Here is a 26,734-nt window from a genome sequence, read left to right on the forward strand (position 1 = left end):
GGATGCGTATGGCAATCTGTCTATGCTTTCTCATTCCTGAGAATTTCTCATTCCTGTCCACTTCTTTACATAAATTTCTCCAGAGGATCTTCCCAACTTGCGGAAGGCCTTTTCCCTGATTCTTCCTTCCTTATCATGTATAACTTTGTAATAAAGGAATTTATGTATTCATTCATGTCAACGAACCTACGTAGGCTGTCAGCTTCCTGGAGGTTTGGGAGAATTTGAAGTATCATTTTAGATGTGCAAAACACTTCACAAGTTAACTCGTTAATCCAGTTAGGTTGTAAGAGTCTTGAGGGCAAGGGCTGTCTTTTGCCTTTTTGTATCCGCAGCGCTTGGCACAGTGCCTGGCATATAGTAAGCACTTAATAAACGTTTATTGAATTGATTTTACAGACCAGAAAACTGAGGCTGAGATGAAGGGATATGCCCGAGGTCATACAGTGTATCGAGGCAAAATCTGTATCTTGGCATCTCTGCCAGTGCCTCACGGGATTTAATAAATGATTGTGGAATTGAGGCTTGTGGTTAATCTGCCAATGGGACATCCGGGTCCCCTCCAATGGACTGACTGTAAGGTGCTGGAGGGTCTGACTGCACCGGCCTCTCCGAGCCGAGGCTGGTGCCCGTCCACTTGTACCGGGGCCAGCGGTCTGTCCGGGCAGCGGCGGGGCGAAGGAGCCCCGTGTTTCTCCCTCCGCAGGCCTACACAGGCAGGCTGGCGGGGTTCTACGCCCATCAATAAATGTGCACCGGAAGGAACGGGGTCCTTCTCTCCAAGACCCCAGTCTCTTTAGCTCTCCCACAAGACTACGCCAGCGGCCCCGTCCGCTCTCATTCCCGCCCAGCCGAGCTGCTTCTCGCGAGAACACACCTCTTCCTTCTCCTCTTCCTCCTCCCCCTCCCCCTCCCACTCTCCTCCCCCTCCCCCTCCGCATCCCTAGCCTTCTTCCAGTTCCCCGCGCGAGCAGGTTCCATATTGGGTAAAATCTGGGCTCTCGGAGGACCTCCCCCGACCCACCCCGCGCGAGGCTCTCGCGAGATCATGTCCAGGAGTTCCCGTCTGCGGGAGGGGGGGGAGGGGAGGAGCTCGCAGATTTGCAGGCACTGGAGCTGCAGCTGGCGCGGGAGCTGCCGTGGGAGCTGCCGTCTGTGCCTGACCTGCCGCCGCTGCTGCAGCCGTCACCTCCAGGCGGAGAAACCGGCCCTTTCGCCAACCCCCCTTTGACCCTCCTCTCCCTGCCCCAGCCTTCGGGTCGCGAAGGGAAGCTGCAGGAAGGCGAGCGCAGTCCAGGGTCCTTAGTGCAGGAAGCCACCCTTGCCCGTGTGTGGGCAGAGTCGCCGCGCGTACCAGGCTGACAGCGGCTGCGGGAGCGGAGATCGGCGGGGCCGTCTCGGCTGCAGCACCTGAGGAGCACCGGGGAGGGGGGGAGGAGTCTGTGGGGGGGGGCCCGGCCCGGACGGGCGGGCGGGCGGGCGGAGGCTCTGGCTGACTCCCGCTGGGCCACCTCCCCTTCGCTGCAGCCGTCGGTGGAAGATGTCTCAGGAGAGGCCTAAGTTCTACCGGCAGGAGCTGAACAAGACCATCTGGGAGGTGCCCGAGCGCTACCAGAACCTGTCCCCAGTAGGCTCAGGCGCCTATGGGTCCGTGTGGTGAGTATCCCGAGGTGGAGGGTGGGACGGGGCCGGAGTTTCCAGCCTGCCTCCAGGAGCTCAGGGATGCACCAAGCGGCAGGAATTCCCCCCCACCTAGTATAGGGCATTGCTACCTCCTGCCCACCCTCTCCTGCACACTCTCGTGCCCCTTCTTGCACAGCCGAGCAAGGTTGTGACAACTCATTTGCACGTAGGTAGAGCAATTTGCATTAGTAGGTTGGATAGCAGACGGCTCGGCTTGCCTACTCACAGGGACTCTCTCTTCAACCTCCCCACTCCCACCCCGTAGGGCTGCTGGGAAGATGGGAATGGGAGGTCAACTTATTGAGGAAGTCCCACCGGCAGAATGCAAGCTCGGCCCTTTATCGATCTTTTTCAGCTTCGGCGAGTGTCCGTGTGGGTTCCCCACCCGCCCCCGCAGTGTGTCAGATCTGGCACGGGCTACAGACAGGCCAAACATGGGGAAGCAGCCTAAGAATGGGAGAATTAATAAGACGTTGTTCTTGGGTTAGCAAACCCTACTGGGTCTTCTGCCTGATGGGGGGTGGGGGGTAAATCTGGTTTTTCTTTTTCTTTTTTTTTTTTTTGCAAACATCTGTTGATTAAATAAATCCCATTTTCAGAAACAGACATATTTGATGGGATTTCAGTTATTTGCAACCCTTTGTGTTTGAAATTTTGAATACACTTCTGCAGGCCTGCCAATTTTTAACGTTGACTGCAACCTGAGCTGGTTGGCAGCTAATTTTTTTCATTTTTAATGAAAAAAGGCACCTACAAGGCTATTGTAATTTTAGAGTTCCGTGGGATAATTGCAAGCATTTTAGCCTTTTTTTTTTCAAGTATTGTAAAGCTCTTGACAAAACATTTTCATTTGACTCCGGGGAAAATGGGCCCAGTGTGACATCCCTAAGATGAAAAATGGCCATTCACAGTGACAGGAGTTATATTTTTTGCACGATTGGGAAAATATTCAATTCACTTTACCATCAGTAAAGTTCCATACCATGGTGCATTTACAAGTGTACACAGAACTTTCCACATTTACTGCTAAGAAAACAGGTGTAGAATGGTTTGCATCAGGAAAACAAGAAAATGGAAAAGTTTGAAAGAGGTCATTGGCTCTAATGAATTGTAAATGTGTAGAAAGTATGTTGCCATAATAATCCTGTATGTAACGTAATGAAGTTTTAAAATTTGAATTCTTACATTTGGAAGGGACTTTTGAAATTGGCTAGTTCAGCCTTCCACCAAAAGCAAAACTACTATAATGTTCCTAACAAATGTTCATTTGGTCTCAGTTTAAACAGTTCTCTTCATAGCTTACCATTTCACAAGGTAGAACATTCTATTCTTCAAATATCTTTCAGTTTAAATATATATTTAGCCAATGAAAAGCCAAAATATTATGCTATGTGATGAATTGTATACTTTATATTTGTGATAAATGTTGGCCTGAAAATAAATAGGTTATGGTTACAGGGTTGTTTTTTTTTTTAGTGTTGTGTGCATATATGATTTTAAAATCATTCGTAACACAATTTCATACTTGCCAAATAATTTCTGTTTTTAGGAAATGTTCATCTTTGGCACACTCCTTCAGCATGATTCCTGAGCTCCTTAGAGTCACATCATGAATTTCCTGTTTGGTAGAATTTGCTCTGAAACTGAGATTGTGCAATTGCATCCAGCAACAGATCATATTGCATTTTCAAGCTCAAACTCTAACATGTGTAGCAGATTGTACCATACTCTACATCTTTTTTTTCTGTTCTTTCCAAATGAAAATTTTTACTATAAAGCAACTGGATTGAAACAATCTCTCTTCTGAAAACTTGTCTACATTTGCTCATTTTCAATTTTTGTGCGTGACTATTTCTTTACTGGATCATTTGGGCCATCTTAAGTAAATCAACCTTAATGAGTTTGATTTTTGTTCCCAACTAGCATTATTTATTAGTTGAGTGATTTTATGCAAAATGGACTAGTTGAATTGAAGTAAGGAATCTACCTGATAGATTTCTTCTTGAATGTACAGTTTGTTTTCTGAACATTAACAGTTCTGCATGAAGTAAACTGTCCAGTGAGATATTCTCTTATGACAATGTGAGAATAGTAAATCAATGAGTGTGTTTGGTTTGGTGTTAACTACTACAGCTATTGATTAGTTTACTTTATGAGCTATACCTTTAAAATAAAGTGACTAAAACATCCATGCAAAGAGTTTGGAACCAAACTCTTCAAAACCTTCATAGTTCATATGCCTAAGACCCTTGCAACATATTTGAAGCTCTTTTGGAATTATCTATCAAAATACATTCTTGTGAATGTTTTCAGTTGTAGCAAATTTTCTTCCTTTTGAGGCTGCTAACTAGTTGTTTTTCATTTGTAGGCAAGTTTCGATGGAGTAATGTGGGTGATCAAGCTGGAAAATACTGGTGTTTTTGGTCAAAAAGCCACGTACATCTATAAAGATTGAGACTTTTTGTGTTTCTTAATTGGTCCTAAAGGCAGTTTGAAAAAAGGATCTTAAATAATGTTTTGCAATGGCAGAAACATTGGAATAACTGTGGCTTCCCTAGGTGACTACTTTGAAGGTTCATATGAATGCATAAAATTGTTGATGGTTTTTTTTTTTTGTCTCATTCCTTTTCTGTCACGTTGTGGCTTTCTTTGAAGAAAGATTTTTTTAATATAAAAAAAACTCATAGCAACCTGTGTAATAACTAAAGGTTGCAGATCAAAGATAAAGGAATCAAACTTAGAAATTAGAATTTGTTTGGAGTTTTACAAAAATATTTCCATTTTGAAAGTTAAAGGGAACTGACTTGCCATTTTAAGGAACTTTATGCATTGTCTGTAAGGGGAAATGAAGCAAAATTGTTAAGAATATGTTGTTGCAAAGCATTGATTTTGTGGTTTTGGGACAGAAGGGGAGAATCTTTGTGGTGAATTTAAGGAAATATAAACAGGAACTTAAATTCCTTTCCTTTAGTGGACAACTTTTCAGATCTCTTGTGGTAGAATTGAGACTGGTAAGCCATTTAACATAGGGGCAGTCAGAACCATGACACCTCATATGTGCAAAATAGGGTTTGTAGTTGACAGAGCACTTTGAGATCACTTGGTGGATGTTATATAAATATTTAGCACAGAGCAGAGGCAAAATTCTGGTGAAAAACAATGAATGGATCTCTAAAAAAAGGTTGTTTAATTGTGTTGTTCGAGTATTTGTATAAATATCACATGCTGGTGATCCAGCATCAGTTGATAAGAGATGTATTTTCAAGTTTTCCAGTAGACTTGAACTTAGGATCAGTACTTGTATTCTTAAACAATTCTCTTTGTGACCAGTGGGAAGATGCTGGAGCAAGGTTATGGTTTTAGTTGGGGGCAGTAAGGCACTAGTGGGAAATGTGTTTTACATAGGTATAATAGGTGGGATACCTAGAAAGTATCCCCATTTTATTGGAATAGAGATACTATCGATCAGCCATGTTGTGTGTAAAGTGAAATTTTATAAAAATTTTGAGAAGCAATTATGTCATCAGTGTTTTAAAATATGAGTTCATAGGGTCACAGACAGAGCTGGAAGGGACCGTAATGATCATCTTATCCAACCCTTTTACTTTACAGATGTGGAAACTGAGGCCCAGAGAGGTTTAAGGGCTTGTCCCAGGTCACACAACTGACAGGTCAAGGAGCTGAGATTCAAACCTAGTCAAAAGACTGCTGTGTATACTCATTCCACATCTGTGAGGCCCAGGTACAGAGTATTCAGGTTCTTGACACACTTGTACTTCCTTCCTCTCTATGCCTTTTACATGTGTGTATTGCTCTGCCCTCTCCCTTTTCCCTCCTCTCCCCCTCTCTTCTTTCTCCTTCCTTTTTCTTTCCCTTCTCCTTCTAACTCCTTAGGGAGAGTATAAGGAGCTGGCTGTTTGTGTGGTTGTAAACCATTCCCATCTGAGCTTCAACACTTGGGCCTCAGCGGTTGTGGTGTGTCTTCCTATATCTCTTGTGTAGCATGACCCCAAGATGTCCCTCTGTGGGAAGAGAGATTGCTAATCTCAAGTTTGTGACAGTTGTCACAGGAACAAGCTAGTTTCATCCTTGCCACTTTGGGCAGAGCTGGTGAGAGGATCAGATCACTGTTTGTGGTTGTTGAGTCACTCATTCTTGTCCGATTCTTCATGACCCCATGGGTCATATCCCACCAGGCCCTTCTGTCCTCCACTATCTTCTCAGATTCTGTCCAAACAAGCTCATGTTTATTACTTCCATGACACTATCCCTCTCATCCTTTGCCATCTTCTCCTTTTGCCTTCAGTCTTTCCCATCATTAGTCTTTTCCAATGAATCCTGTCTTCTCATTATGTGACTGAAGTTTTTAAGCTTTAGGCAGTATTTTTCCTTCCAATGAATAGAATAAATTATTTAATTATTGATTGATTTGATCTCCTTGCTGCCCAAGGAACTCACAAAAGTCTTCTCCAGTCCCACAATTCAAAATGGTACTTTCAGTTCTGTGGCACTCATCTTTCCTTATAGTCCACCTCTCTCAGCCATACATTACTCCTGAAAAACCATAACTTTGACTATACACACCATTGTTGTCAAGGTGATGTCTCTACTTTTAAGTATGCTCTCCATATTTACTATAGATTTCCTTCCAGAGAGCAAGTGTCTTTTAATTTCCTGGCTACAGTCACTGTCTGCAGTGATCTTTGAGCCCAAGGATATAAAATCTGACACTGCTTCCTTTTCTTCTCCCTCTCTTTGCCAGGAAGTGATAGGACCAGATGCCATGATCTAAGTTTTTTTTTTTTTTATGTTAAACTTCAAACCAGTTTTTCACTCTCCTCTTTCACCCTCACCAAGAGGCTTCTTACTTCACTCTCTGCTGTCAGGGTGGTATCATCTGCATATCTGAGATTGTTGGTATTTCTCCCAGGAGCCTTAATTCTAGCTTTTGATTCATTCAGCCTGACATTTCATATGATATGCTCTACATATAAGTTAAATAAATAAGGTGACAATATACAGCCTTGCCTACTCCTTTATCAGTCTTTAACCAATCAGTTGTTCCACGATTGATTCTGACTGTTGGTTCTTCACCATCATACTGGTTCCTCAGGAGACAAGTAAGGCGATATGGTATTCTCTTTGAGGACTTGCCAGTTTGATGTGATCCATACTGTCAAAGGCATTAGTGCAGTCAGTGAAGCAAAAGGTCATCATTAACTACTCATCAGATTACATATATTATGACTGAAATTGGGTTTCCATCAAAATTTATGTCAGAACAGGAACTTAATTGTCCAAAGATCTGACTCTAAAAATTTTTAGACATTACAAACGGAATTAATGGCCAAATTGAGGAGTTCTATGTGTTAGAAAATTTTCAGTACAGATTTATATAAAGATGAGAATATTCTGATACTTCCCTGGATCTGTGATCTCATCAATCTGGGTATTTATAATGTGTAATTAGAGCTAATAACACATCTGCCAAAGTGATTTTCCTCATGAGCAAATTGACTATGTCATTTTCCTCTCTCCTCCTTTCCCCACATACACACTTGGTATTCTCCAGTGGCTTCCTTTGATATCTGGGATCAAATATGAAGTCCTCTGTTATTTAAAGCTCTTCACAACTTATTTCTTTACCATCTTTTCATTGTTCCTATACATTACTTCTCTCCATACACTCTGCAGTTCAGCCATACTGGCATATTTGCTTTTCCTCACACAATCCTTACTGTCCTGTTCCCATGCTCCATGGCTGGAATAGTCCTCCCTCCTCAACTCCAGAATCTTTGCCTTCTTTCAAAATTCAATTGTAAGCTACCATTTGCAGGAGGTCATTCTTGGTGCCTTCTCCCACCCTCTAACCCAAGTGCTAGGGCTTTTCCCGCTAACATTACCTTCCATCTTGTTAGTCTGTATGTATCTTGTATATGCCTATGTGTTTTATCTCCTTTTTCAAATGTAAGTCCTTAAGGGCAGAGACCGTTTTTGTTTTTTCTCTATATCCCAGTGCTTAGCACTATACCTGGCATGCAATAAGCATTTAATAAATGCTTGTTAGTGGCTGGCAAATAAACTGTCTTTGAAATCCTTTCTAAATGCATTGTAGCCACCTAATACTGTGGAATTTCATATAAGGATGGTTCATCCTGAACTTCAAGTGCTCAAAGATGACAAAAAGCCATTATTAGAAGGTGGACTCCCAATTCATAAACTTCACAGCAAGTCTCCAATGTGCCAGGGTTTTTGTTTTTGTTGGTTTTTTTTTTTAGTTTTATTAATGTAGTTTTTAAAATATCACACTTTTTACCAGTATCCCTCTCCCTGCCAGAGAGCCATCCCATATAACAAATAATGTTTTTAAAGACAAAAGAAAAGAAAAAGGAAGAATCAGCATAACTCATTATCAGTACATTAAAAAGTCAATACATTGAAGAAGTCTGAAAATATATACAACACACAATACTTCTGGACCTTCTGCCTCTGCAAAGTGGAGGGATGGGAGTGTCTTCTGAGATTTTTTCTTTTAAGCTGTGCTTCTTAATTTTGCAACATTTACTTTTGATTTTTTTGGGGGGGGTTCTTTCTGTTTAAATTGTTGTAATCACTTTGTATCGTTTTCTTGACTCTGTTACCTCCACTTTGCATCAATTCATATAAGTTTCCATAATTGTCATTTCTTACACAAAGTAATATTCCATAATACTCATGAGCCACATTTGTTTAGCCATTCCTCAGTCAATGGACATCTACTTTGTTTCCATTTCTTTGCTATTCCAGTATAGGGCATTTAGTATTTGCAAGTTCTTTCTCCTTAAAGTGGAAGGTTGCAGAAGTCGCCCCTGCCATCCTAGCAACCACAGCTATTTTGAGGTAGTTTGCATTTTTAACTGCTTTTTAGCCTACCACCACTTTTCAAAACAGTCTTTTTTCCTCTCTTGGTTCTTCAAGTGATTTAGAAATGTGTTATCATCTTATCATCACAACTGTGGGAGGCAGACAGACAACTTGCTGTGGGTTAAAGGACTACTAAATGATGAAAGCTGAATTCGAATTCATGTGTTCTAGGACCATAGTTGTGTCCACTGAACCTAGCTCTCTACAAATGGATCAGTTCCCTTATGTTTAAGTATTTACAGTGGGAGAGGAAGAGGTAGAGAATGAGGATAGAGAGCTTAAAGGTGACAGATTTGCCCCTGCTAAACTCGTAGTGGTTTTACTATAGAAAGTGGGACAACTGCTCCGAGTAGAATAACTTGGGACTATCACTTCACCTTTGCCCTGTCCCCTTGTTAAAGTGCCTTCCTACTGAAGGTGAAATAACAGTCTTAGTTTGGCTGCTTTCTTTTCTTTTCCTTTTCCACCCCCTTTCTCTGTTTTGCTTCCCAGCCTTGACAGTGCTTAGCACCACTTGTCTAGCTTCTTTGAACCTTGAGATCTTGCCTGAGTCTTCCCTCCTTTGAGGGCCAGCTCCGATGCTGGCATTAATGGGTTAATTTGTCTTTTCTGGGTTTTACTAGAAGCTAGAAGAAAGGAGGCAAGGTGATGGATGGAATTTCTGGATTAGCCCAGGAGCAGTTTGCAAAAGAGAAGAGTTTAAATGTTAGTTGGGCAATCTTTTGGTTGCTTTTTTAACACCCCCCCATTTGTTTTTTTTTTCCTTTTCCCCTTAACATTAAGCAGCTTCTGTCTTACTTAACTCTGCTTTCCAACCTTCCCTCTTGTTCTGTATCCTTTTCACACCCAGTAGTGTTTGATTATGTTAATTTCTGCTCTTCTTTCTCTCCTAACAAATACCTTACATTTTTGTAGCCCTTTATATTTTGCACAGAATACTTTGATACACATTATTTTATTTGCCTTGTAAGGTAGTTAGGGTGAGTGTTTTATCTCTGCCCCCCCTTATAGATGAAGAAAGAAATTCAACTCATAAGTAGTAGAGCTGAGATTCAGACCTAGGTTTTCTGCCTACTGGTCTGGTGTTTGTTTATTTCTTCCATCCTGATTTAGACTTCTTGACTGCATGTGATGGTGAAAAAAAAGAGAACAGAGTATTCTAACCTATTCCCTGAATCTTTCTTGCCCCAAAGAGTTTTTCACTCTCTTAATTTAAAAAAGATCTTTTTGATTCAAAAATAAATTATCCCTCAAAAATCTCTCAAATTTGGATTGTTCTGCTTTCTTTTGCTACTGCCTCCCTCATTCCCGGCCAAACCAAACTCCTTTTACTGCTTCCTTTATCAATAGACTAAGAGAACACCATCATCTGTTTGCAGCAAATAACTCTCAGTTCCCTTGCAAACATAGATTCCCATGACAACATAACAAAAGGGTCATGAGTAAATGTTTATTTCTCCTAGGCCTGCAGCTTGCTTAACTTTAGACCCTGAACATGTAGGCACATGTTAATTTTGAGTAATTGTTGTAAATTACTCCTTTTCCCCTAGGACCTAAAACTTGGGCTTTGGCTATATTGTCATTGGTTCCACAATATTGCCAGGTGTTGTTCAGTGCTGTCCCTCAAAAAAAGTATTTCTTAGTTAGTCCATGTGACAAAATACACACTGGAAAAATAACAATGGGGAAAGCATCTTACATGTAATGGATATTGAACAAATAATGAATTTTTTCTTTTAAAAGAGCACTGGACTATTCTCAAGAAGGTTTGGGTTGATTTTTTTTGTTTGTTTTTTGCATCCCTGGTTAGACCCAACAGATTTGAGTACTGACTGTAGGTAATTAGCCGTGTGATCTTGGCTTCCTTGTCTGTAAAATAGGGATAAATAATACCTGTGCTGTCTTCTTTACAGGATTGTTATGAGGACCAATTGAGAATATGAATTTGAAAACCGTAATGTGCTATATATAGAATATATGTATCTATAGATAGAGAGAAAGTGTGTGTGTGTGTAGCTATATTATGGAACAAAAACCGTGTGCATAAATAATACATGGGATTCTCCTGGTTTCCTTCAAATGTTTTTAGTATATTCATGGGATTTTCACTGGGATTGCTTTGATATTCTCTGTTTTTCTTCTCTGCTTTCTCTTAACTCAGCTATGATTACCTAAAGCTGCCTTTATAACCCCAATCCATCTCTTCAAGGCTAGTTTTAAGTGGCATACTAGGCAGAATCAGATTGTCTGGGAGGTGGGAGGAGAAAAAGAGGCTGAGGGTGAGTGTTTGTTTGGTTGATATGATTCAGAATCAAAAAGTGATTAAATCATCAGTCATAATTAAGGGGTCAGAATTTCTTGTTTGATGTATTGAGAAGTAAGGGAATATTAAGGTTGGGGAAGAAGGTAGGTAGATGGAGCTAGACCCTGGAACTATGCTTGGAAACTATATCTAAGGTAACTTTAGCAACCTTGAAGTCTTCCTAGCTTTTAAATGTACCACTGTAGACTTCCTTGTCTTATTTAGCTTGAAGGTAGTTCCTGCCAGGAGTTGAGAACTCTTCTGTGACTTCCTCATCACAATGGGAGAAGTAGTCTAATTCCCCAAACAGACTTTACCATAACTATTTTCCTCTTTCACAAATTTAGACAGACCAATCAGTCTATCAATAAGCATTTTAAAGTGCTTACTATGTGCCAGATGTTGGTTTAAGTATTAGAAAAACAAAGAAAAAACAAAACTAGCCCTTGCAGTACATATTATAGGAATAGATACAAGATTTATAGAGAGAATAAATAGAAAGTAACCTTAGAGGAAAAGACACTAGCAACTAGAGGAGTGGGAGTAGGGGAGGAGAGATGAGGAAGTCTCTTCCTGAAGGTGGCATTTAAGCTGAGTCTGGAAGATTCTGAGAGGCAAAGGTTAGGAGTGAGAGCATTCCAAGGGTAGGGAGCAGTCAATATGAAGGGCACAGTCTGGATATAAAGTGTTGGTGTGAGGAATAGCAGTTACACCAGAATGACTTGGTTATGGGCTCCACGGAGGGCAATAATGTCCGACCCTGTACTAAACGCTAGGTATACAAATAAAGGCAAAATCAGCTTCTGCCCTCAAAGCTCATTTTCTAAAGAGAAAAAGGGATAAACAAATAAATGAGTACACACAAGATGAATACAGAATCGATGAGAAGTAATTCCAGAGGGAAAGTCAATAGCATATGGAAAAACAGAGAAAGCCTTCTGCAGAGGGTAGCATTTGAGCTGAGTTTGAAGGAACCTGGAGAATTTCAAGACATGAGAGGTGAGGAGGGAGAGCCTTCCAGTCACAAAGTCAGGGAATTGGGAGATGGAATGTAAAAAGAATGGAAATGTAGACAAGGGGAGGGAAATTAATGAAGAGTTTTAAATGTCAAATAAGATTTTATATTTGATCTGGAATATAATAGGGAGTTTTTGGAGTTTATTGAGTCAAGGGATGACATAGGCAAAGCTACTCTTTAGGAAAATCACATTGGCAGCTGTGGGTAGAAACCTGAGATAGGGAGACCAATCAGGAAGTTACTGAATTAGTCCTGAGAGCCTGATAGTGACCCTGTTGGGAGGAAGGAACCCACATTATTTGTATTCTCATTGTTTAGTACAGGCCTTTCACATCATCAGAGATATGGCTGGTGTTAATTTAATCATAGCACTCCTAACATCTTTATTTCTAGAAATCTTTATCTAGCCTTAAATCATTATCATCTTGAACCTGGTTTTCTCTTCTACAATTTGTATTAAATACTACTGATTAATTTAAAATTATCTTTTTCACACAGTGTAATAAACTTGCTACTGAGAATTTTCCTTTGAGTCCTTGTTTGTAATATCAAATTTAAGTTAAATTTGATGCCATATTCTTCTTACCCTTCTATGTGAGAAAGGGAAGGGAAGGGAATAAGCATTTATATCACACTTATGTGCTAGGCATTGTGCTAAGCACTTTTTACAAATGTTATGTCATTTTGTCTTATTGGGAGGGAACCTACACAACAGAGAAATATTCTGGTTTCTAAGTTGGGACCTGTTCTGCATATATAGTATTTATGGTTAGAATCCTGGGAGAATAGAGCTGAAATGGACCTGAGCAATTGTCTAGTCCAGAGGTGTCAAACTTGTTTAATTTAGTTGAACCAGATTAAAATCTAATTGGAAAATATTTGATAAAATAAATAAGAATATAACAAAACACAGATAATATTAATTTGAGGTTTTCTAAGTCAATATGTGGCCTGGAGGGATCCTTTTCTGTTTGAGTTTGATAGTACTACTCTGGTCTAGCACTCCCCATCCCCTTCTGTTATTTTATTGATGAGAAAACTGAAGGAAAGGAGGGGGAAATGACCTGATTGTAAAAAGTTATGTGCAATTTGTCTTCCCTCTAGAATGTTAGCCCCTTCAGGGAATCTCTTTGCCTTTCTTTATGTCTCCAGTGCCTGGAGCTTATTGTAAACAGCAGCTTGATAAATGTTTGTTGACTGCCAGGATGGCTAATTTGGCTGACTTGGCCATGGGCACAGTGAGTTATTTGTGAGGAATAAATTATTTTCTAATGGAGTAGATATTGATAGATGTTGTCCTGACAAATTAAACATTGGAAAGGATGGGAGTGAGATAAAGACACTGACCCTGTAGTAAGCTTCTCTTTTTTAAAAAACTTATTTAACATTTATCTCTTCCCAATTACATGTAAAAACAATTTTAACATTTTTTTTCAATCTTTGAGTTCTAAATTCTCTTCCTCTCTCCCCTCCCCCTCATTGAGAAGGCAAGCAATTTGACATAGGTTATACATTTATATGTGTGTAGTCATGTGAAACACCTTTCCATGTAAGTCATTCTGTGAAAGAAAACACAGACAAAAAAAACCCAAGAAAAGTAAAGAACATAAAGAAAAAGTTATTTGATCTGCATTCAGGCTCTACCAGTTATTTCTCTGGAGATAGACAGCACCTTAAGTTCTACAGAATTGCCTTATATCATTGTATTGCTGAGGATAGCTAAGTTATTCGTAGTAGATCATCATACAAGATTGCTGTTACTCCTGGTTCTGTTCATTTCACTTTCTATCAGTTCATGTAAGTCTTTCCATGTTTTTCTGAAAGTATGCTCCTCATCGTATCTTTTTTTTTTTTTTGCCTTTTTTGGAGGGCAATTGGGGTTAAGTAACTTGCCCAAGGTTACATGGCTAGTTTTTTTGTGTGGGTGTTAAGTGTCAGAGGCCAGAACCAAACTGAGTCCTCTGACTCCAGGGCCGGAGCTTTATTCACTGCGCCACTGAGCCACCCCCAAGGATAAGGTTTTTTTTTTGTTTTTTTTTTTTGCCTTTTGGAGGGCAATTGGGGTTAAGTAACTTGCCCAAGGTTACATGGCTAGGTTTTTTTTGTGTGTGTGGGTGTTAAGTGTCTGAGGCCAGAACTGAACTCGGGTCCTCCTGACTCTGGGGCCGGCATTTTACTCACTACACCACTTAGCCACCCTCTTCCTCATCGTTTCTTAAAGCACAATAGTATTCCATCACAATCATATACAACAACTTGTTCAGCCATTCCCCAATTGATAGACATTCTCTCAATTTCCAATTCTTTGCCACCACCAAAAATTGCTGCTATAAATATTTTTGTTTTTTATCCCTTTGGCATACAGACCTGGTAGTGATATTGCTTGGTCAAAGGCTATGCCTTTTGGATAAAGTTCCAAATTGCTCTCCAGAATCACTGAATCAGTATACAACTTCACCATCAGTGTTTTAATTTTCCCACATCCCCTCCAACGTTTGTCATTTTCCTTTATTAGCCATTCTGACAGGTGTGAGGTAGTAGCTCAGAGTTGTTTTAATTTGCATTTCTCTCATCAGTAGTGATTTAGAGCATTTTTAAAAACAAGATTATAGATAGCTTTGATTACTTTGTCTGAAAACTGCTTGTTCATATCCTTTGACCATTTATCAATTGAGGAATGGATCTTATTTCTAGAAATTTGACTCCGTTTTCTATATGTTTGAAAAATGAAGTCTTTATCAGAGAAACTTGCCGTAAAAATTTTTTTTCACAGTAATGATTACCAACTGTGTATTTCCATTCTGTTTTCCCTCTGTTTATCCTAATCTCTCTCTCCTTTTACTCTGTCCATTCTCAGAAGTGTTTTGCTTCTGATTTTTACATCCCCCAAACTGCCCTCTCTTTTATCAGCTCTCTCCCCACTTCTCTCATCCTCTTCCCTTCCTACTTTCCTATATAGTAAGGTAATTTCTTCACCCAGATGAGTGTGTATATTACTCCCTCTTTGAGCCAATTCTGGTAAAAGTAAGGTTCATGTCCTCCCCTCCGAGCTTCCTCCATTTCCCCCTCCACTATAAAATCAATTTCAGGCCTCTTTTATGTCAGATAATTTATCCCATTCTGCCTCTTCCTTTCCCCTTCTTCCAGTGCATTCATCTTTCTTGTCCCTTAATTTTATTTTTTTAGGTAATCATAACCACATTCAACTCACAACTCTACTTTCTGTCTATGCATATTCCTTCTAACTGCCTTAATAATGAGGTGTTGGGGAGTTATAAATATTTTCCCATGTAGGAATATAAACAGTTTAACTGTATCAAATCCCTTATGATTTCTCTTTACTGTTTACCTTTGTATGTTTCTTTTGCATCTTATATTAGAAAATAAAATTTTTTCAGCTCTGGTCTTCTCATCATGAATACTTGAAAGTCCTCTATTTCATTGAATTTCCATTTTTCTCCTTCAAGGATTATACTCAGTTTTTCTGGGTAGGTGATTCTTGGTTGTAATCCTAGCTCTTTCACCCTTCAGAATATCATATTGCAAACTCTCCAATCCTTTAATGTAGAATCTGCTAATCTTGTGTTATCCTGACTGTAGTTCCATGATATTTGAATTGTTTCTTTTTGGCTGCTTGCAGTATTTTCTCCTTGATCTGGGAGGCCTGGAATTTGACTATAATATACCTGGGAATTTTCATTTTGGGATCTCTTTCAGGAGGCTGTTGGTGGATTCTTTCAATTTATATTTGGCCCTCTGGTTCTGGACTATTAGGACATTTTTCCTTCATAATTTCTTGAAAGATGATTCCAAGCCCTTTTTTTTATTGTGACTTTTAGGTAGTCCAATAATTCTTAAATTATCTCGCCTAGATCTATTTTCCAGGTCAGTTGTTTTTCCAATGAGATATTTCACATTTTTTTTCTGTTTTTTAATTTTGTTTGATTGTTTCTTGATGTTAATGTCATTAACTTCTGCTTACCCAATTCTACCTTTTAAGGAATTACTTTCTTGACCAAGCTTTTGTACCTCCTTTTCTCTTTGGCCAATTCTACTTTTTACGGAGTTCTTTTCAGTGAACTTTTGTATATCTTTTTCCATTTGGCCAATTCTGCTTTTCAAGGCATTCTTCTTTTCATTGAACTTTGGTGCCTTTTCTACCATTTGGCCTATTCTGGTTTTAAGATGTTATTTTCTTCAGTAATTTTTTTGTGTGCCCCTTTTACCAATCTCTTGATCCTTTTTTCATGATTTTCTTGCATCACTTTCATTTCTCTTCCCAATTGTTCCTCTACTTCTCTTACTTGATTTTTAAAATTCTTTTTGAGCTCTTCTAGGCCTGAGACTAATTACTATTTTTCTTTGAAGCTTTGGATGCAGGGATTTTGACTTTGTTGACTTCTGAGTGTGTCTTTTGATTTTCCTTGTCATCATAGTGACTTTCTGTGGTCATAAATTTTTTTTCTGTTGTTTCCTCATTTTCCCAGCCTATTTCTTGACTTTTAATTCTATATTAAAATGGGGATGTGTTTCCCAAGTGGAGCAGTAATGTCCCAAACTTCAGGTTTTTTGTGCAGCTGCTTTCAGAGGCAATTCTGGGGACTTGTAAGTTTTTGGCTCTTCTAAGATGGTATGATCTAGGGAGAAGTGTGTTTACTACTCTTCTGTACTGCTCATTTATTTGTAAGTGGCCACAAGCACTCTTTTCAACCCTGGAACTGTGACGAGGGTCCTTGCTTGACGGTGGCCACAAGCTCTCCTATGATAGTTCTCCTTTTCACACTAGGACTAAGACCCAGGACTGTGACCCAGATCCAAGTATAGACAATGTAATAGTCTATCAGATATCCCTGATACCAGGAAAGAGATCTCTGTAAATCACATTCTGACTCATTGTCCAACCGCCTTACCATCTGTGGGCTGAGAGGTCTGGAAACTGCCACTGCTTCAGTCTTTCTGAGGCATGCTTCTGGTTTGCTGGGGCACAGTCTGCTCTGGCCTTTGTTCCTCTCTCACTGTGGTGCAATAGACCTTTCCTACTTACCTTCTAAGTTGTTCTGGAGTAGAAAATCATTTCCATTGTTCTGTAGGTTCTACCACTCTAGAATTTGTTAGTCTTTTTTTTAGAGGGGTGAGGGCAGGGCAGTTGGGGTTAGGTGACTTGCCCAAGGTCACACAGCTAATAAGTGTTAAGTGCCTGAGGCAGGATTTGAACTCAGGTCCTTCTGACTCCAGGGTCGGTGCTCTACTCACTGTGCCATTTAGCTGCTCTATAATAATTTTTAAAAGGTATTTGAAGGGTTTGGGGGGAGAGCTCAGGCGATTACCTGCCTTGACTGCCTCTTATGGGAAGCTTCTTTAAGGAGCAATACATAATAATTTCCTTTATATCATGTTTTATCTAAATTGTCACATTGGATCCTCTCAACAGTCCTGTAAGATGGCATTATGTTAAAAAAAAAAGATGGCATTATGTTCTCGTTTTACAGTTTGGACAACAGAGGATTCAAGATGTTGTATATATAGTTAATATGTTTATAGTTACTATAGATGTTATTATATAGTAAACAAGATTTAGTAGGGAAGTCAGTAAATAACTTAGGATGCTGAGAGTTGTTGGGCTCAAAACCTTTTTTGATTATGGTGTGTCTTCAGAGGGCCTTCCCCTTCAGTATTTCACTGAATATCAAATCTAGATAGATGGTGTTTTTGGTGCTGATATGATATCCTCATACCTCTTTCTGCTTCTGGTCTCTTGCTTTCTACTCTGTGCTGCACATTAACTTGGCTTGGTACATTTTTGTCTCTGGCCAGGCTGTAATAAAACTTTACTTAATTTTGTTGCAGCTTTTCTGTTGAGCATTCTGTTTGAATTGTTACCTTGAAATAATCTTAAGGTCACAATTAGTAGTGATTCAGGGAAGATTCATGTTATTTGCTCCTTGCTGATAGGCTGAAAGGAACACTATGTTTTGGTAAATTCTGAGGTACTATTTAAACTTCCTGAAACATGTCCCTGACAGTTCCCAACTAACTTTGGGATTTTGGTGCAGTGACTTATTTCAGAGCCTTATACGTCTCTTCTCAGAGGCAGAGTTTAAAAGTCTTGTATATTTGGCACTATATTTAACACCTTGACCACCTCCTCAAAACACTATCATTTTTTTCCTCTTGTCACTTTTTTCTTAACTCCTTGATCTCATGTTCTTCCAACATTCTTTAACTCTTGGTTTAACCCACAACTCATTTTTCAGAGCCTCTGTTCTATGTATTCGTTCCTTTGGGACTGATAAACCTGTAGGGTTTCAACTTTACCCCCAACACTCCACAATGATAATCACTAACATTTACCTAGCACTTTGCAGTTTGCAGATTGCCTTTTGAGTCTCACTGCAGTGCTCTGAGAGAGGTACTGTGGGTGTATTATTTGAAGTCTCTCTCCCCAGGTCATTCATCTGGCCAAATATCCACAAGATGATCACCAGTACCAGAAACTTAACATGTTGAAGATTGAACTTCTCTTTTCCCTTTATATCCTCTCATTTATACAACAGGCAAACCTTTCATTATTCTACATCTTGGAGTTGGATCATCTTTAAGGGCCTGCGGAAGAGCACTGGCTTCTTAGGGACTGTTTCTTTGCTATATAGTTTGACTCTTGCTTACCTGAAATGAGTGCTGGGGGGATGGGGAGTGGGGGGTGGTGCAGGGAGGGGAGATGGGAGGGGAAGCTCCTAAATTCATTTCCTTTTACTTTCTTGGGTCTTATACTTTATACTGAAGCAGAGTAGGTCTGTACACCACTCCTCCGTGCTTAAGTCTGGACCCTCAAGAAACTAGTGCTTCCCTCTGAATAAAAGTTACAGTCATACCCCGATATAGGAATGTTCCAAATAATATTATTTCACATTATCATATATAGTATGCTAACATTAAAAAACCCTTCATCTTGTTGCTCTTAATATAAGCTTAAGCTTTATGTAAGTAGTAATCAACAAATATTAAGAACAAAAAGAAAAAATTAGTTCCTATACTTAAGGAATTTTTGCCCTACTACTAGGGAGGTTCAACATATGCACAGATAAGTAACTACAAAGTAATAGAAAGTCAGACACATTGTTGGTAGAGCTCTAAATTGGCACAATCATTTTGGAAAGCAGTTTTGCAAATAAAGTGGCTAAAATGTTTGTATCCTTTGACTCTTTGATTCCATTGTCAGGCATATTTCACAAGGAGGTCTTTGAGGTCCCATACCAGCACTTTTAATGGTAACAAAGAATTGGAAACAAAGTAGATGCCCATTTCATAGAAAATGGCCAAACAAATTGTGGTACCTGAATGGAATGGAATATTATTGTGTCGTATTTGGCACATAATAGGTGTTTAATAAATGCATTTTGATTGATTGTAAGACAGAGGCTTCAAACTCCCTGCAAACCTGCAAAATTTCCCAGTAGGGCTTGAGCCATATTAAATATGATTGGAAAATGTTTTACAACAGAAATATAATACAATATAAATAATGTTAACTTATGCTTTTCTAAGTCAATATACCTCCCTTTCTATTTGAATTTTGATAACACTGTTATAAAAAAAAACAATAAGTACAAACGATTCAAAACAATTCCAAAATGTAAAATGCTAGCCATATCCAGAGAAAGAGCTATAAATACAAATCTGAATGTAGTGCGAAGCATACTATTTTCACTTTTTTTTTTGTTTTTTTCTTTCTCATGGCTTTTCCTTTTTCTGATTCTTCTTTTACAACATGACTAATGTGGAAATATGTTTAACATGATTGTACATGTATAACTGATAGCATATTGCTTGCTGTCTTGGGGAGAGGGAATGGAAGGGAGGGAGAAAAATTTGGAATTCAAAATTTTACAAAAATGAATGTTGATAACTCTCTTTACATGTAATTGGAAAAAAAATAAAGTACTATTAACTGCAAAAAACAAAGCAGAAAAAAAACCCAATTAAGTACAGAAAAGCATGGAAAAACTTCCATGAACTTGAAGCAGGGTGAAGTAAACAGAGCCAAGAAAACAATATGCATAATGATTCAATGTAAACGGAAAGAACAACCAACACAAAACAATTAAAAAAAAAAAACTAGTTTGACCCCAAAAAAAGATATGAGAAGAATATCTTCTTCTATAATATGTATACTTCTTCTAAGAATATATACTCTTCTAAGTAGAGATGGGGGTGGAGGGGGAGGGCCATGTGTGGGGAAGACTGCATATATTACCAGATTTTTTTACTATATTAGTCATCCTTGCTGATTTTTCTCTCTTCCTATTGAAAAAAAATTCTTTGTTATATGGGATGGCTCTCTAGGAGATGGAAAGGGATACAGAAGGAAACTTGAGCTATATAAGAATAGAAGTTGTCAATAAACATTTATTAAACAACAACAACAAAAAAAACCCAAACCCCACCAGTAATAGAATAATTCTAAGAGGTAAAGAACATAAAACTAAGAAGATCAAGAAAGGCCTCCTGTGAACGTGGCGAGGCATTTGTGGGAAGCTAGGAGAAACAAGTGCATTTCAGACATAAGGGAAAGCCTAAAGAAAGGCATGGAATGCCTTGGTTTAGTGCTTGGAACATAGTAGGCACTTGGTAGTAAATGGGTTATTGATTGACTGGTGGAAGCAGGAAATGGAAAATTTTGTTTGGGATGCAGCTAGTGAGTCATTTTGACTGAAGCAAGAGTAGATGAAAGGAAATATAGAATAAGATTGGAAAAGGAGATAGTAACTGAACTGTAAAGAATTTTAAATGTCAAGCTAAAGATTTTGATTTTATCCTAGAAGCAGTAGGGAGGTATTAAAGATTTTCGATTAGGCAAAATGACATGTTCATCTGTTCTAAGTATGTCAGTTCGGTGGCTGTGTTGATGACACTATTTTGAAATTTTGATTTATTGTAGATTTGGTCTAGGTTTCTCACACCTATCTAGAAGATTTTAAATTAGCAATGTATTGAGCACCTGCTAACTGTTCTATGCCACTGGTTCTCAACCTTTTTTTTGTGTCATGGACTCCTTTGGCAGTCTGGTTAGGCCTCTGAATCCCTTTTTCAGAATGTTTTTAGATGTATAAAATGCATGAGATTACAAAAGAAGCTAATTATATTGAGAGAGTTATCAAAATATTAAAAGTTCCAGGGATATCAAACAGGTGATCTTTTCAGTCACAACCCATACCTTCTGACCACATGTATCTGTCTGACCTCTTATGTCTTCCCTAACCCACAGGGGTTCCACTCAGTATAATGGAAGCCTTCCTATAGGTCTCATATATTACATGGGTCTGTCTGGAGTTACCTGTCTACCATTTTCTTACTCTGGCTACATGGACTAACCATTTTTATAATTTGCCTCTCTACTGTCATTCTTTGTCACTTTTCCTACTCAGTTCTTGTTAATAGGTTATAGTCTGTTTGCACCCATCATACCCCTCTCTTGCCTTTTGGATTACCTATAATTTTAACTCTTCAGAGACTGCAGTGCTCCATGAATCATAGCCATATATCATCTCCAAAAGAATGTTGATGTTAAAAAGAAAGACCTCCCCATCTATAAGGATTTCTTCTTTTATGTGGACAAAAGTCACATAGGGGCTATATAATTTAGTTGGAAAAATAATACCTATAATATTAAAGATTAGAGAATAATACTAAACAATTTATGGCTTGGTGCTATTATATTTTCAGACTAAAGAGTTCAGAAAAGAAAAAGATCAATCTAAGCTTGAGTAGTCTTGATGCTTTTATGGAAAAAGGATGGGTAAAAGAAGAATTTGGATAGATGTATAGGAGGGAAAAAGGTGTTCCATGTGTATTTGGGAAACTATAAAGAGATTGGACTCATTGGAAGAGATCCAATCCAATTCCCTCATCTCATTTAACTCTTATTTAGGTTTTTAAAGAGGTGTTCCGTGTGTATTTGGGGAGCTCTAAAGAGAATTGAACTCATTAGAAGATACCATTCCAAGCCTCTTGTTTCAATTAACTCCTATTTAGGTTTCTAATATTGAAGGTAATGAGCCAACTCATTTTCAAATCCCCAAAGCACTTATTAGAACTGAAAACACACACACACACACACACTCTCTCTCTCTCCCCCTCCCCCCCTTTCCAAATAGCATTTTTTATCTTGTTTATTATGGACTTAACAAACACCAGTTAACATGAACCTTTCTCTGTACAGAGAAAACAAACAAAAAGATTACACATAAAACTAAGGATCTGCTACAATCAGCTTACCTCTTTATTCTGTTTTATTTGTTTTGAAAGTAAAAATAATGCTTCAATCTACATTCAGATTCCATGAGTTCTTTCTCTGGAATGGATATCCCTTTTTCACCATAAGTCCTTTGGAATTGCCTGGGATCATTGTATTGTTGAGAATAACCAAGTCATTCACAGTTCTTCGTTGTATATTGCTGTTACTTTGTACAATGTTCTCCATATTCTACTCACTTCAACTTGCCTGAGTTCATTTAAGGCTTCCCAGGTTTTTCTGAAACCATCCTGCTCATCTTTACTTATAGCACAATAGCATTTCATCACAATCATGTACCATAAGTTGTTCAGTCACTCTCCAATTTATAGGCATCCCCTCAATTTCCAATTCTTTGCTATCGCAAAAAAAAAAAAAGCTGCTATAAATATTTTTGTACGTACGGGTCCTTTTCTTTTTCTTTAATATCTTTGGGATACAGCCCTAGTGATGTTTCTGGATCAAAGGGTAGGCACAGTTTTACAGACTTTTGGGCATAGTTCCAAATTGTTCTCTAGAATGGTTGAATCAGTTCACAACTCCACTAACAGTATGTTATCCCAGTTTTTCCATGGCCCCTCCCAACACCTGTCATTTTCCTTTTCTGTTGTATTAACCAGTCTGATTAGGTGTGAGATGGTACCTCAGAGTTGTTTTAATTTGTATTTCTCTAATAAATAGTGATTTAGAGGATTTTTAAAAATATGACTATAGATAGCTTTAATTTCTTCTTCTGAAAATTGCCTATTCATATCCTTTGACCACTTATAAATTGGGGAATGACTCACATTCTTCTACATTTTACTCAGTTCTCTGTATATTTCCAAAATGGTTGCCTCCTTTTTAAAAGTTATATAATAAAGTCAGCATGTTAGTTTTAAAGCTTCTTTGTGTCCCCTTGTGAACTTTCCTCAGTTTTCTTCTGTTTGGTTTTTAAAAAATTCTTTTTCATTATTGCTTTTGCCCTCCCATCACCCCACCCCCCCAAATCATCCCTGAATTAAAAACAAAACAAAGCCTTCCTTGTATCAAGTAAGTCCTGTCAAACATAACTAGTCTGTACTTAGGCCATGTTCAGATAGCATTGTGAGGCAGATGATCTTGTATCTGGGCCGTGGGTCATTTGGGGTTCCTTTTGCCAGTGCCCTGGGCTTTTGTTTGCTTGGATTCTGGAGGTACATTAAATTTCAGATGATTAAAGTTTCAAGGTCAGGTGGAATACAGGCTAGTGACCTCTAACTGAGGGACTTCTTATAGAGTGCCCCTGGACACCCTGGTAATGCCTGATTGGTTCTCTCAAATGTACTTTTTCTGAGTTGATGTCAGGGGACCTATGATGTTGGAAGCTGGGGGAATGCCTGGGTGGGATTCTCCTGTTACCAATATTTGAAGTTAAAAGTAGTGTGTTTGGTAAATACTGAAGGTATCTACCCAGTTCATCATGTGCCACAAATAATGAAGCAGGACTGGAGCCTTCATAAGATTTGGTCAGAGTAGCTCCTTGTCAGAATGATTAAAGACATTTTTCTTTGTGATATTCAGCTGTGTGAGACCTCCCTCCACTGATGCAGCTTGCAGTCCATTTATCTCAATTGAAAACTTCTTAGATAAAGTCTTTAAAGGTATTACCATAGATTATACACACACACTAAGTTGGAAACAGTAACTAACTCTTCTTTTCCTTGCCACCCCCATTTTAGCAGGAAACTATCTGGGTTTAATGGGTGATCCTAGCTTAATTGAGCAAGTAAATATGGTAAATAGTTTTAGTTCAATGCAGGAAAGAAGCAGATTGTGTCTTCAAAATGCACTGACTGGAAATGTATTAAAGACAGTTGTCTTTATTAAAAATTTTATTAGGGGAGAAAGCATTAAGTATTGTAACAAAACAGTAGAAAGCATTTATAAATAAATCTTTTGTATGTGTTTTCAAATGACTTAGTGCAGACCACTTTCCAGGAATTGGGAGTATCAGTGTAGTTGCTATTTAAGATTAGTCATCTGAAAGACCTCTGACAGAATTGTAGAATTAAATTACAAATTATTGTCTGAGAGAAAGTATGAGAATTTAAGCAAGTTTGGAGTTAAAAGTCTCAGATTTTTCAAAGTCTAGATTAAGCTCTTTGCCTGCTTGATCTCCTACTAACCTTATAGTAGCTACTTTTTATATCTTTTCATTTTTAGATCTCATAGCTACTTCCAGGATATGGAATTTTAAGAGTTAACATATGCACTCTCAGAGATTAGATTGTACAATATAACATACCACTTTTGGAATACTGTAAGGGTTCAAGTTACCCTATATACCCTCTTTTTTAAGATCTAGATCAAGACATTTTATATTTTTGGTAGAAAATTTCAGTTTACTAATTACTGACTTCTCTGTGCTTTGCAATATCCAAAATTATTATTAATATCTAACTAGCACTTTAAAGTCTGCAAAGTACTTTACAAATATTTTATTTAAGCTCAACAACAAGTGTGGAAGATAGGTGTTATAATTATCCTCATTTTACAGATGGAGAAAGTGAGTCAGACAAAAGTTGTGACCAGAGTCACACAACTAGAAAGTGTTTGAAGCTGTATTTGAACTCAGGTCTTCCTAATTCCAAGTCTAGTGCTCTATCCACCATACAACTTAGCTGCCATATTTTTGTCTAGAACAGAGTTAATTGGGCCTTGTGAATTTTTTAGGAAAAGCATTAGGGAAAAGTGGAAATTATTACTTAAAATAAATTATATTTTTATAACACCTGAAGAACTTTTGCCTATATTTTAATTTGACTCTGTATATATCTTAAGCAAAATATGTACCTGTAAATGGAGACAAGGTCTCAAATAGGTGTAGGTTCTTCCTTTCTTATTTTTGTTTTTTTTTTTTGGAGGGGGGAAGGCAGGGCAATTGGGGTTAAGTGACTTGCCCAGGATCACACAGCTACTAAGTGTTAAGTGTCTGAGGCCAAATTTGAACTCAGGTCCTCCTGACTCCAGGGCCAGTGCTCTATTCATTGTGCCACCTAGCTGCCACTAAATGTAGGTTCTTTATTGCTCCCCAACATCATCACTTTAACCCTCCAACTTTAGTCTCTTCATCTGTGTAATGAGAACACTTGGACTAAATGGCTTCTTGCAGTAGACTATGGTCCTGATGGGACTTTAGAGAACAATATAATGACAGTTCGATTTTTAGATAGTGTTTTAAGGTTAACAGAGTGCTTTCTTCACAATAGCCCTAGGCTTGGAGTCAAGAGATCTAGGTTTCAGTCCTGGCAGTGCCACTTATTAGCTTTGCAACCTTGGCCAAATCATTTCCCCTAAGACCTCCTCATTTGTGAAGTGAAGGTAATTAAGCTTAAACTCTCTACTTCATAGAGATTATTGGGAAAGTCAAGTAAGATAATGTATAGATTCTTTATAAATGTAAAGTCCTATGTAAATGAGAACTATTTTTATAAAAATTAGCTATTTTATTACTTATACTATTATAATATTTTATTATCTGCTACTCCTGTTGTATAGTCTTTATATCCACTAAACATTAGAGTCAGTAGTGAAAAGAGCACTGGATTTTAATTTAGACAACCAAAATTTATTTCTCATCTCTACCACTTGTTCTGTGACCTTGGACCAGTCATTGTCTCCTTAAACCCATTTCCTCATCTGCAAAAATGAAAAAGACAGATTAGATTAGGCCCGCACAACCTGTGGCCCGCAGGCTGCTTATGGTTCAGGTAGCCTGTGAAAAATGTAGAGGGAAATATCCTTTGGTGAGTCTCAGGTTGTGCAGGCCTAGACTAGATGATCTTTGAGATCCTTTCCAGTTCCCAAATTCACATGATGTCAGAGCTGGAAGAAACCCAGGAAGGCTGTCTAGTCCAAATCATACACGAACAGTTGAATATTGGTACAATGAAATGAGCACTAGCTCTGAAAATGTCCTGAGGGTAACTAGCTTCCATGGGCCTCAAGTGTCTTTGTCTGTAAGGTGAGGAGAATGGGCTAGAGTCCAGGGGTGGGGAGTCATTGAGGTCCTTTCCAGCTCTAAATCTATCTTCTGATTGCACTTTTGGATAGCTCTAATTGTAAGGAAGTTTAGATGAGAAGAACCCTAATGCCCCCTTTGGCATGACAGTTCTTTAGATATTTGAAGACAGTTTTTGTATATTCCTCCTGTCCAGTCTGTTTTTCTCCAAGCTAAATGTGCACATTTTCTTCAGTCCTTTCACAATGTGATCTTGAAGTTCTTTGCCAGTTGCTACCTGGAATATTTTCCAGCTTATTCAGTATCTTTTTTAAAATATGGTACCCAGAAATAAACCAAATTCTCCTGATGCAATTTGACTAAGACAGAGTATAGCAAGATTGTTAACTTCAGTGATGCCATGTCTATTTTAATGCATCCTAAGATTGCATCATTTTGGGGGGGTTGCTATAGCATTCATATCAACTCACATTAAGCTAAAATCCTTAGTTTTTTTTCAAATGTACTGCTATAAAGCTATATTATACTTGTGAAGATATTTTGACTAATGTAATG

At 38.5% G+C, this 26,734-nt stretch overlaps 1 protein-coding gene across 4 annotated transcripts in view; it reads left to right on the forward strand.

The window, feature by feature from the left end:
* The first annotated feature begins 1,068 nt into the window (after positions 1–1,068).
* MAPK14 (mitogen-activated protein kinase 14) overlaps positions 1,069–26,734 on the forward strand; it is a 97,779-nt gene continuing 72,113 nt past the window's right edge. For 2 of the 4 annotated variants that reach the window (XM_069073535.1, XM_069073537.1), the window contains exon 1: positions 1,069–1,656. In XM_069073535.1, the coding sequence (XP_068929636.1) occupies positions 1,541–1,656 (116 nt within the window). In that variant the 5' untranslated portion in view covers positions 1,069–1,540. The remainder of the gene's footprint in view (positions 1,657–26,734) is intronic. The other 2 variants (XM_069073536.1, XM_069073534.1) reach the window with 2 other exon arrangements.

The sequence above is a fragment of the Petaurus breviceps genome, unplaced genomic scaffold, assembly GCF_028583685.1.
Source record: "Petaurus breviceps papuanus isolate PSGF00001 unplaced genomic scaffold, PetGlider_PUasm1.0 90865, whole genome shotgun sequence".
NCBI classification, from domain to species: domain Eukaryota; kingdom Metazoa; phylum Chordata; class Mammalia; order Diprotodontia; family Petauridae; genus Petaurus; species Petaurus breviceps.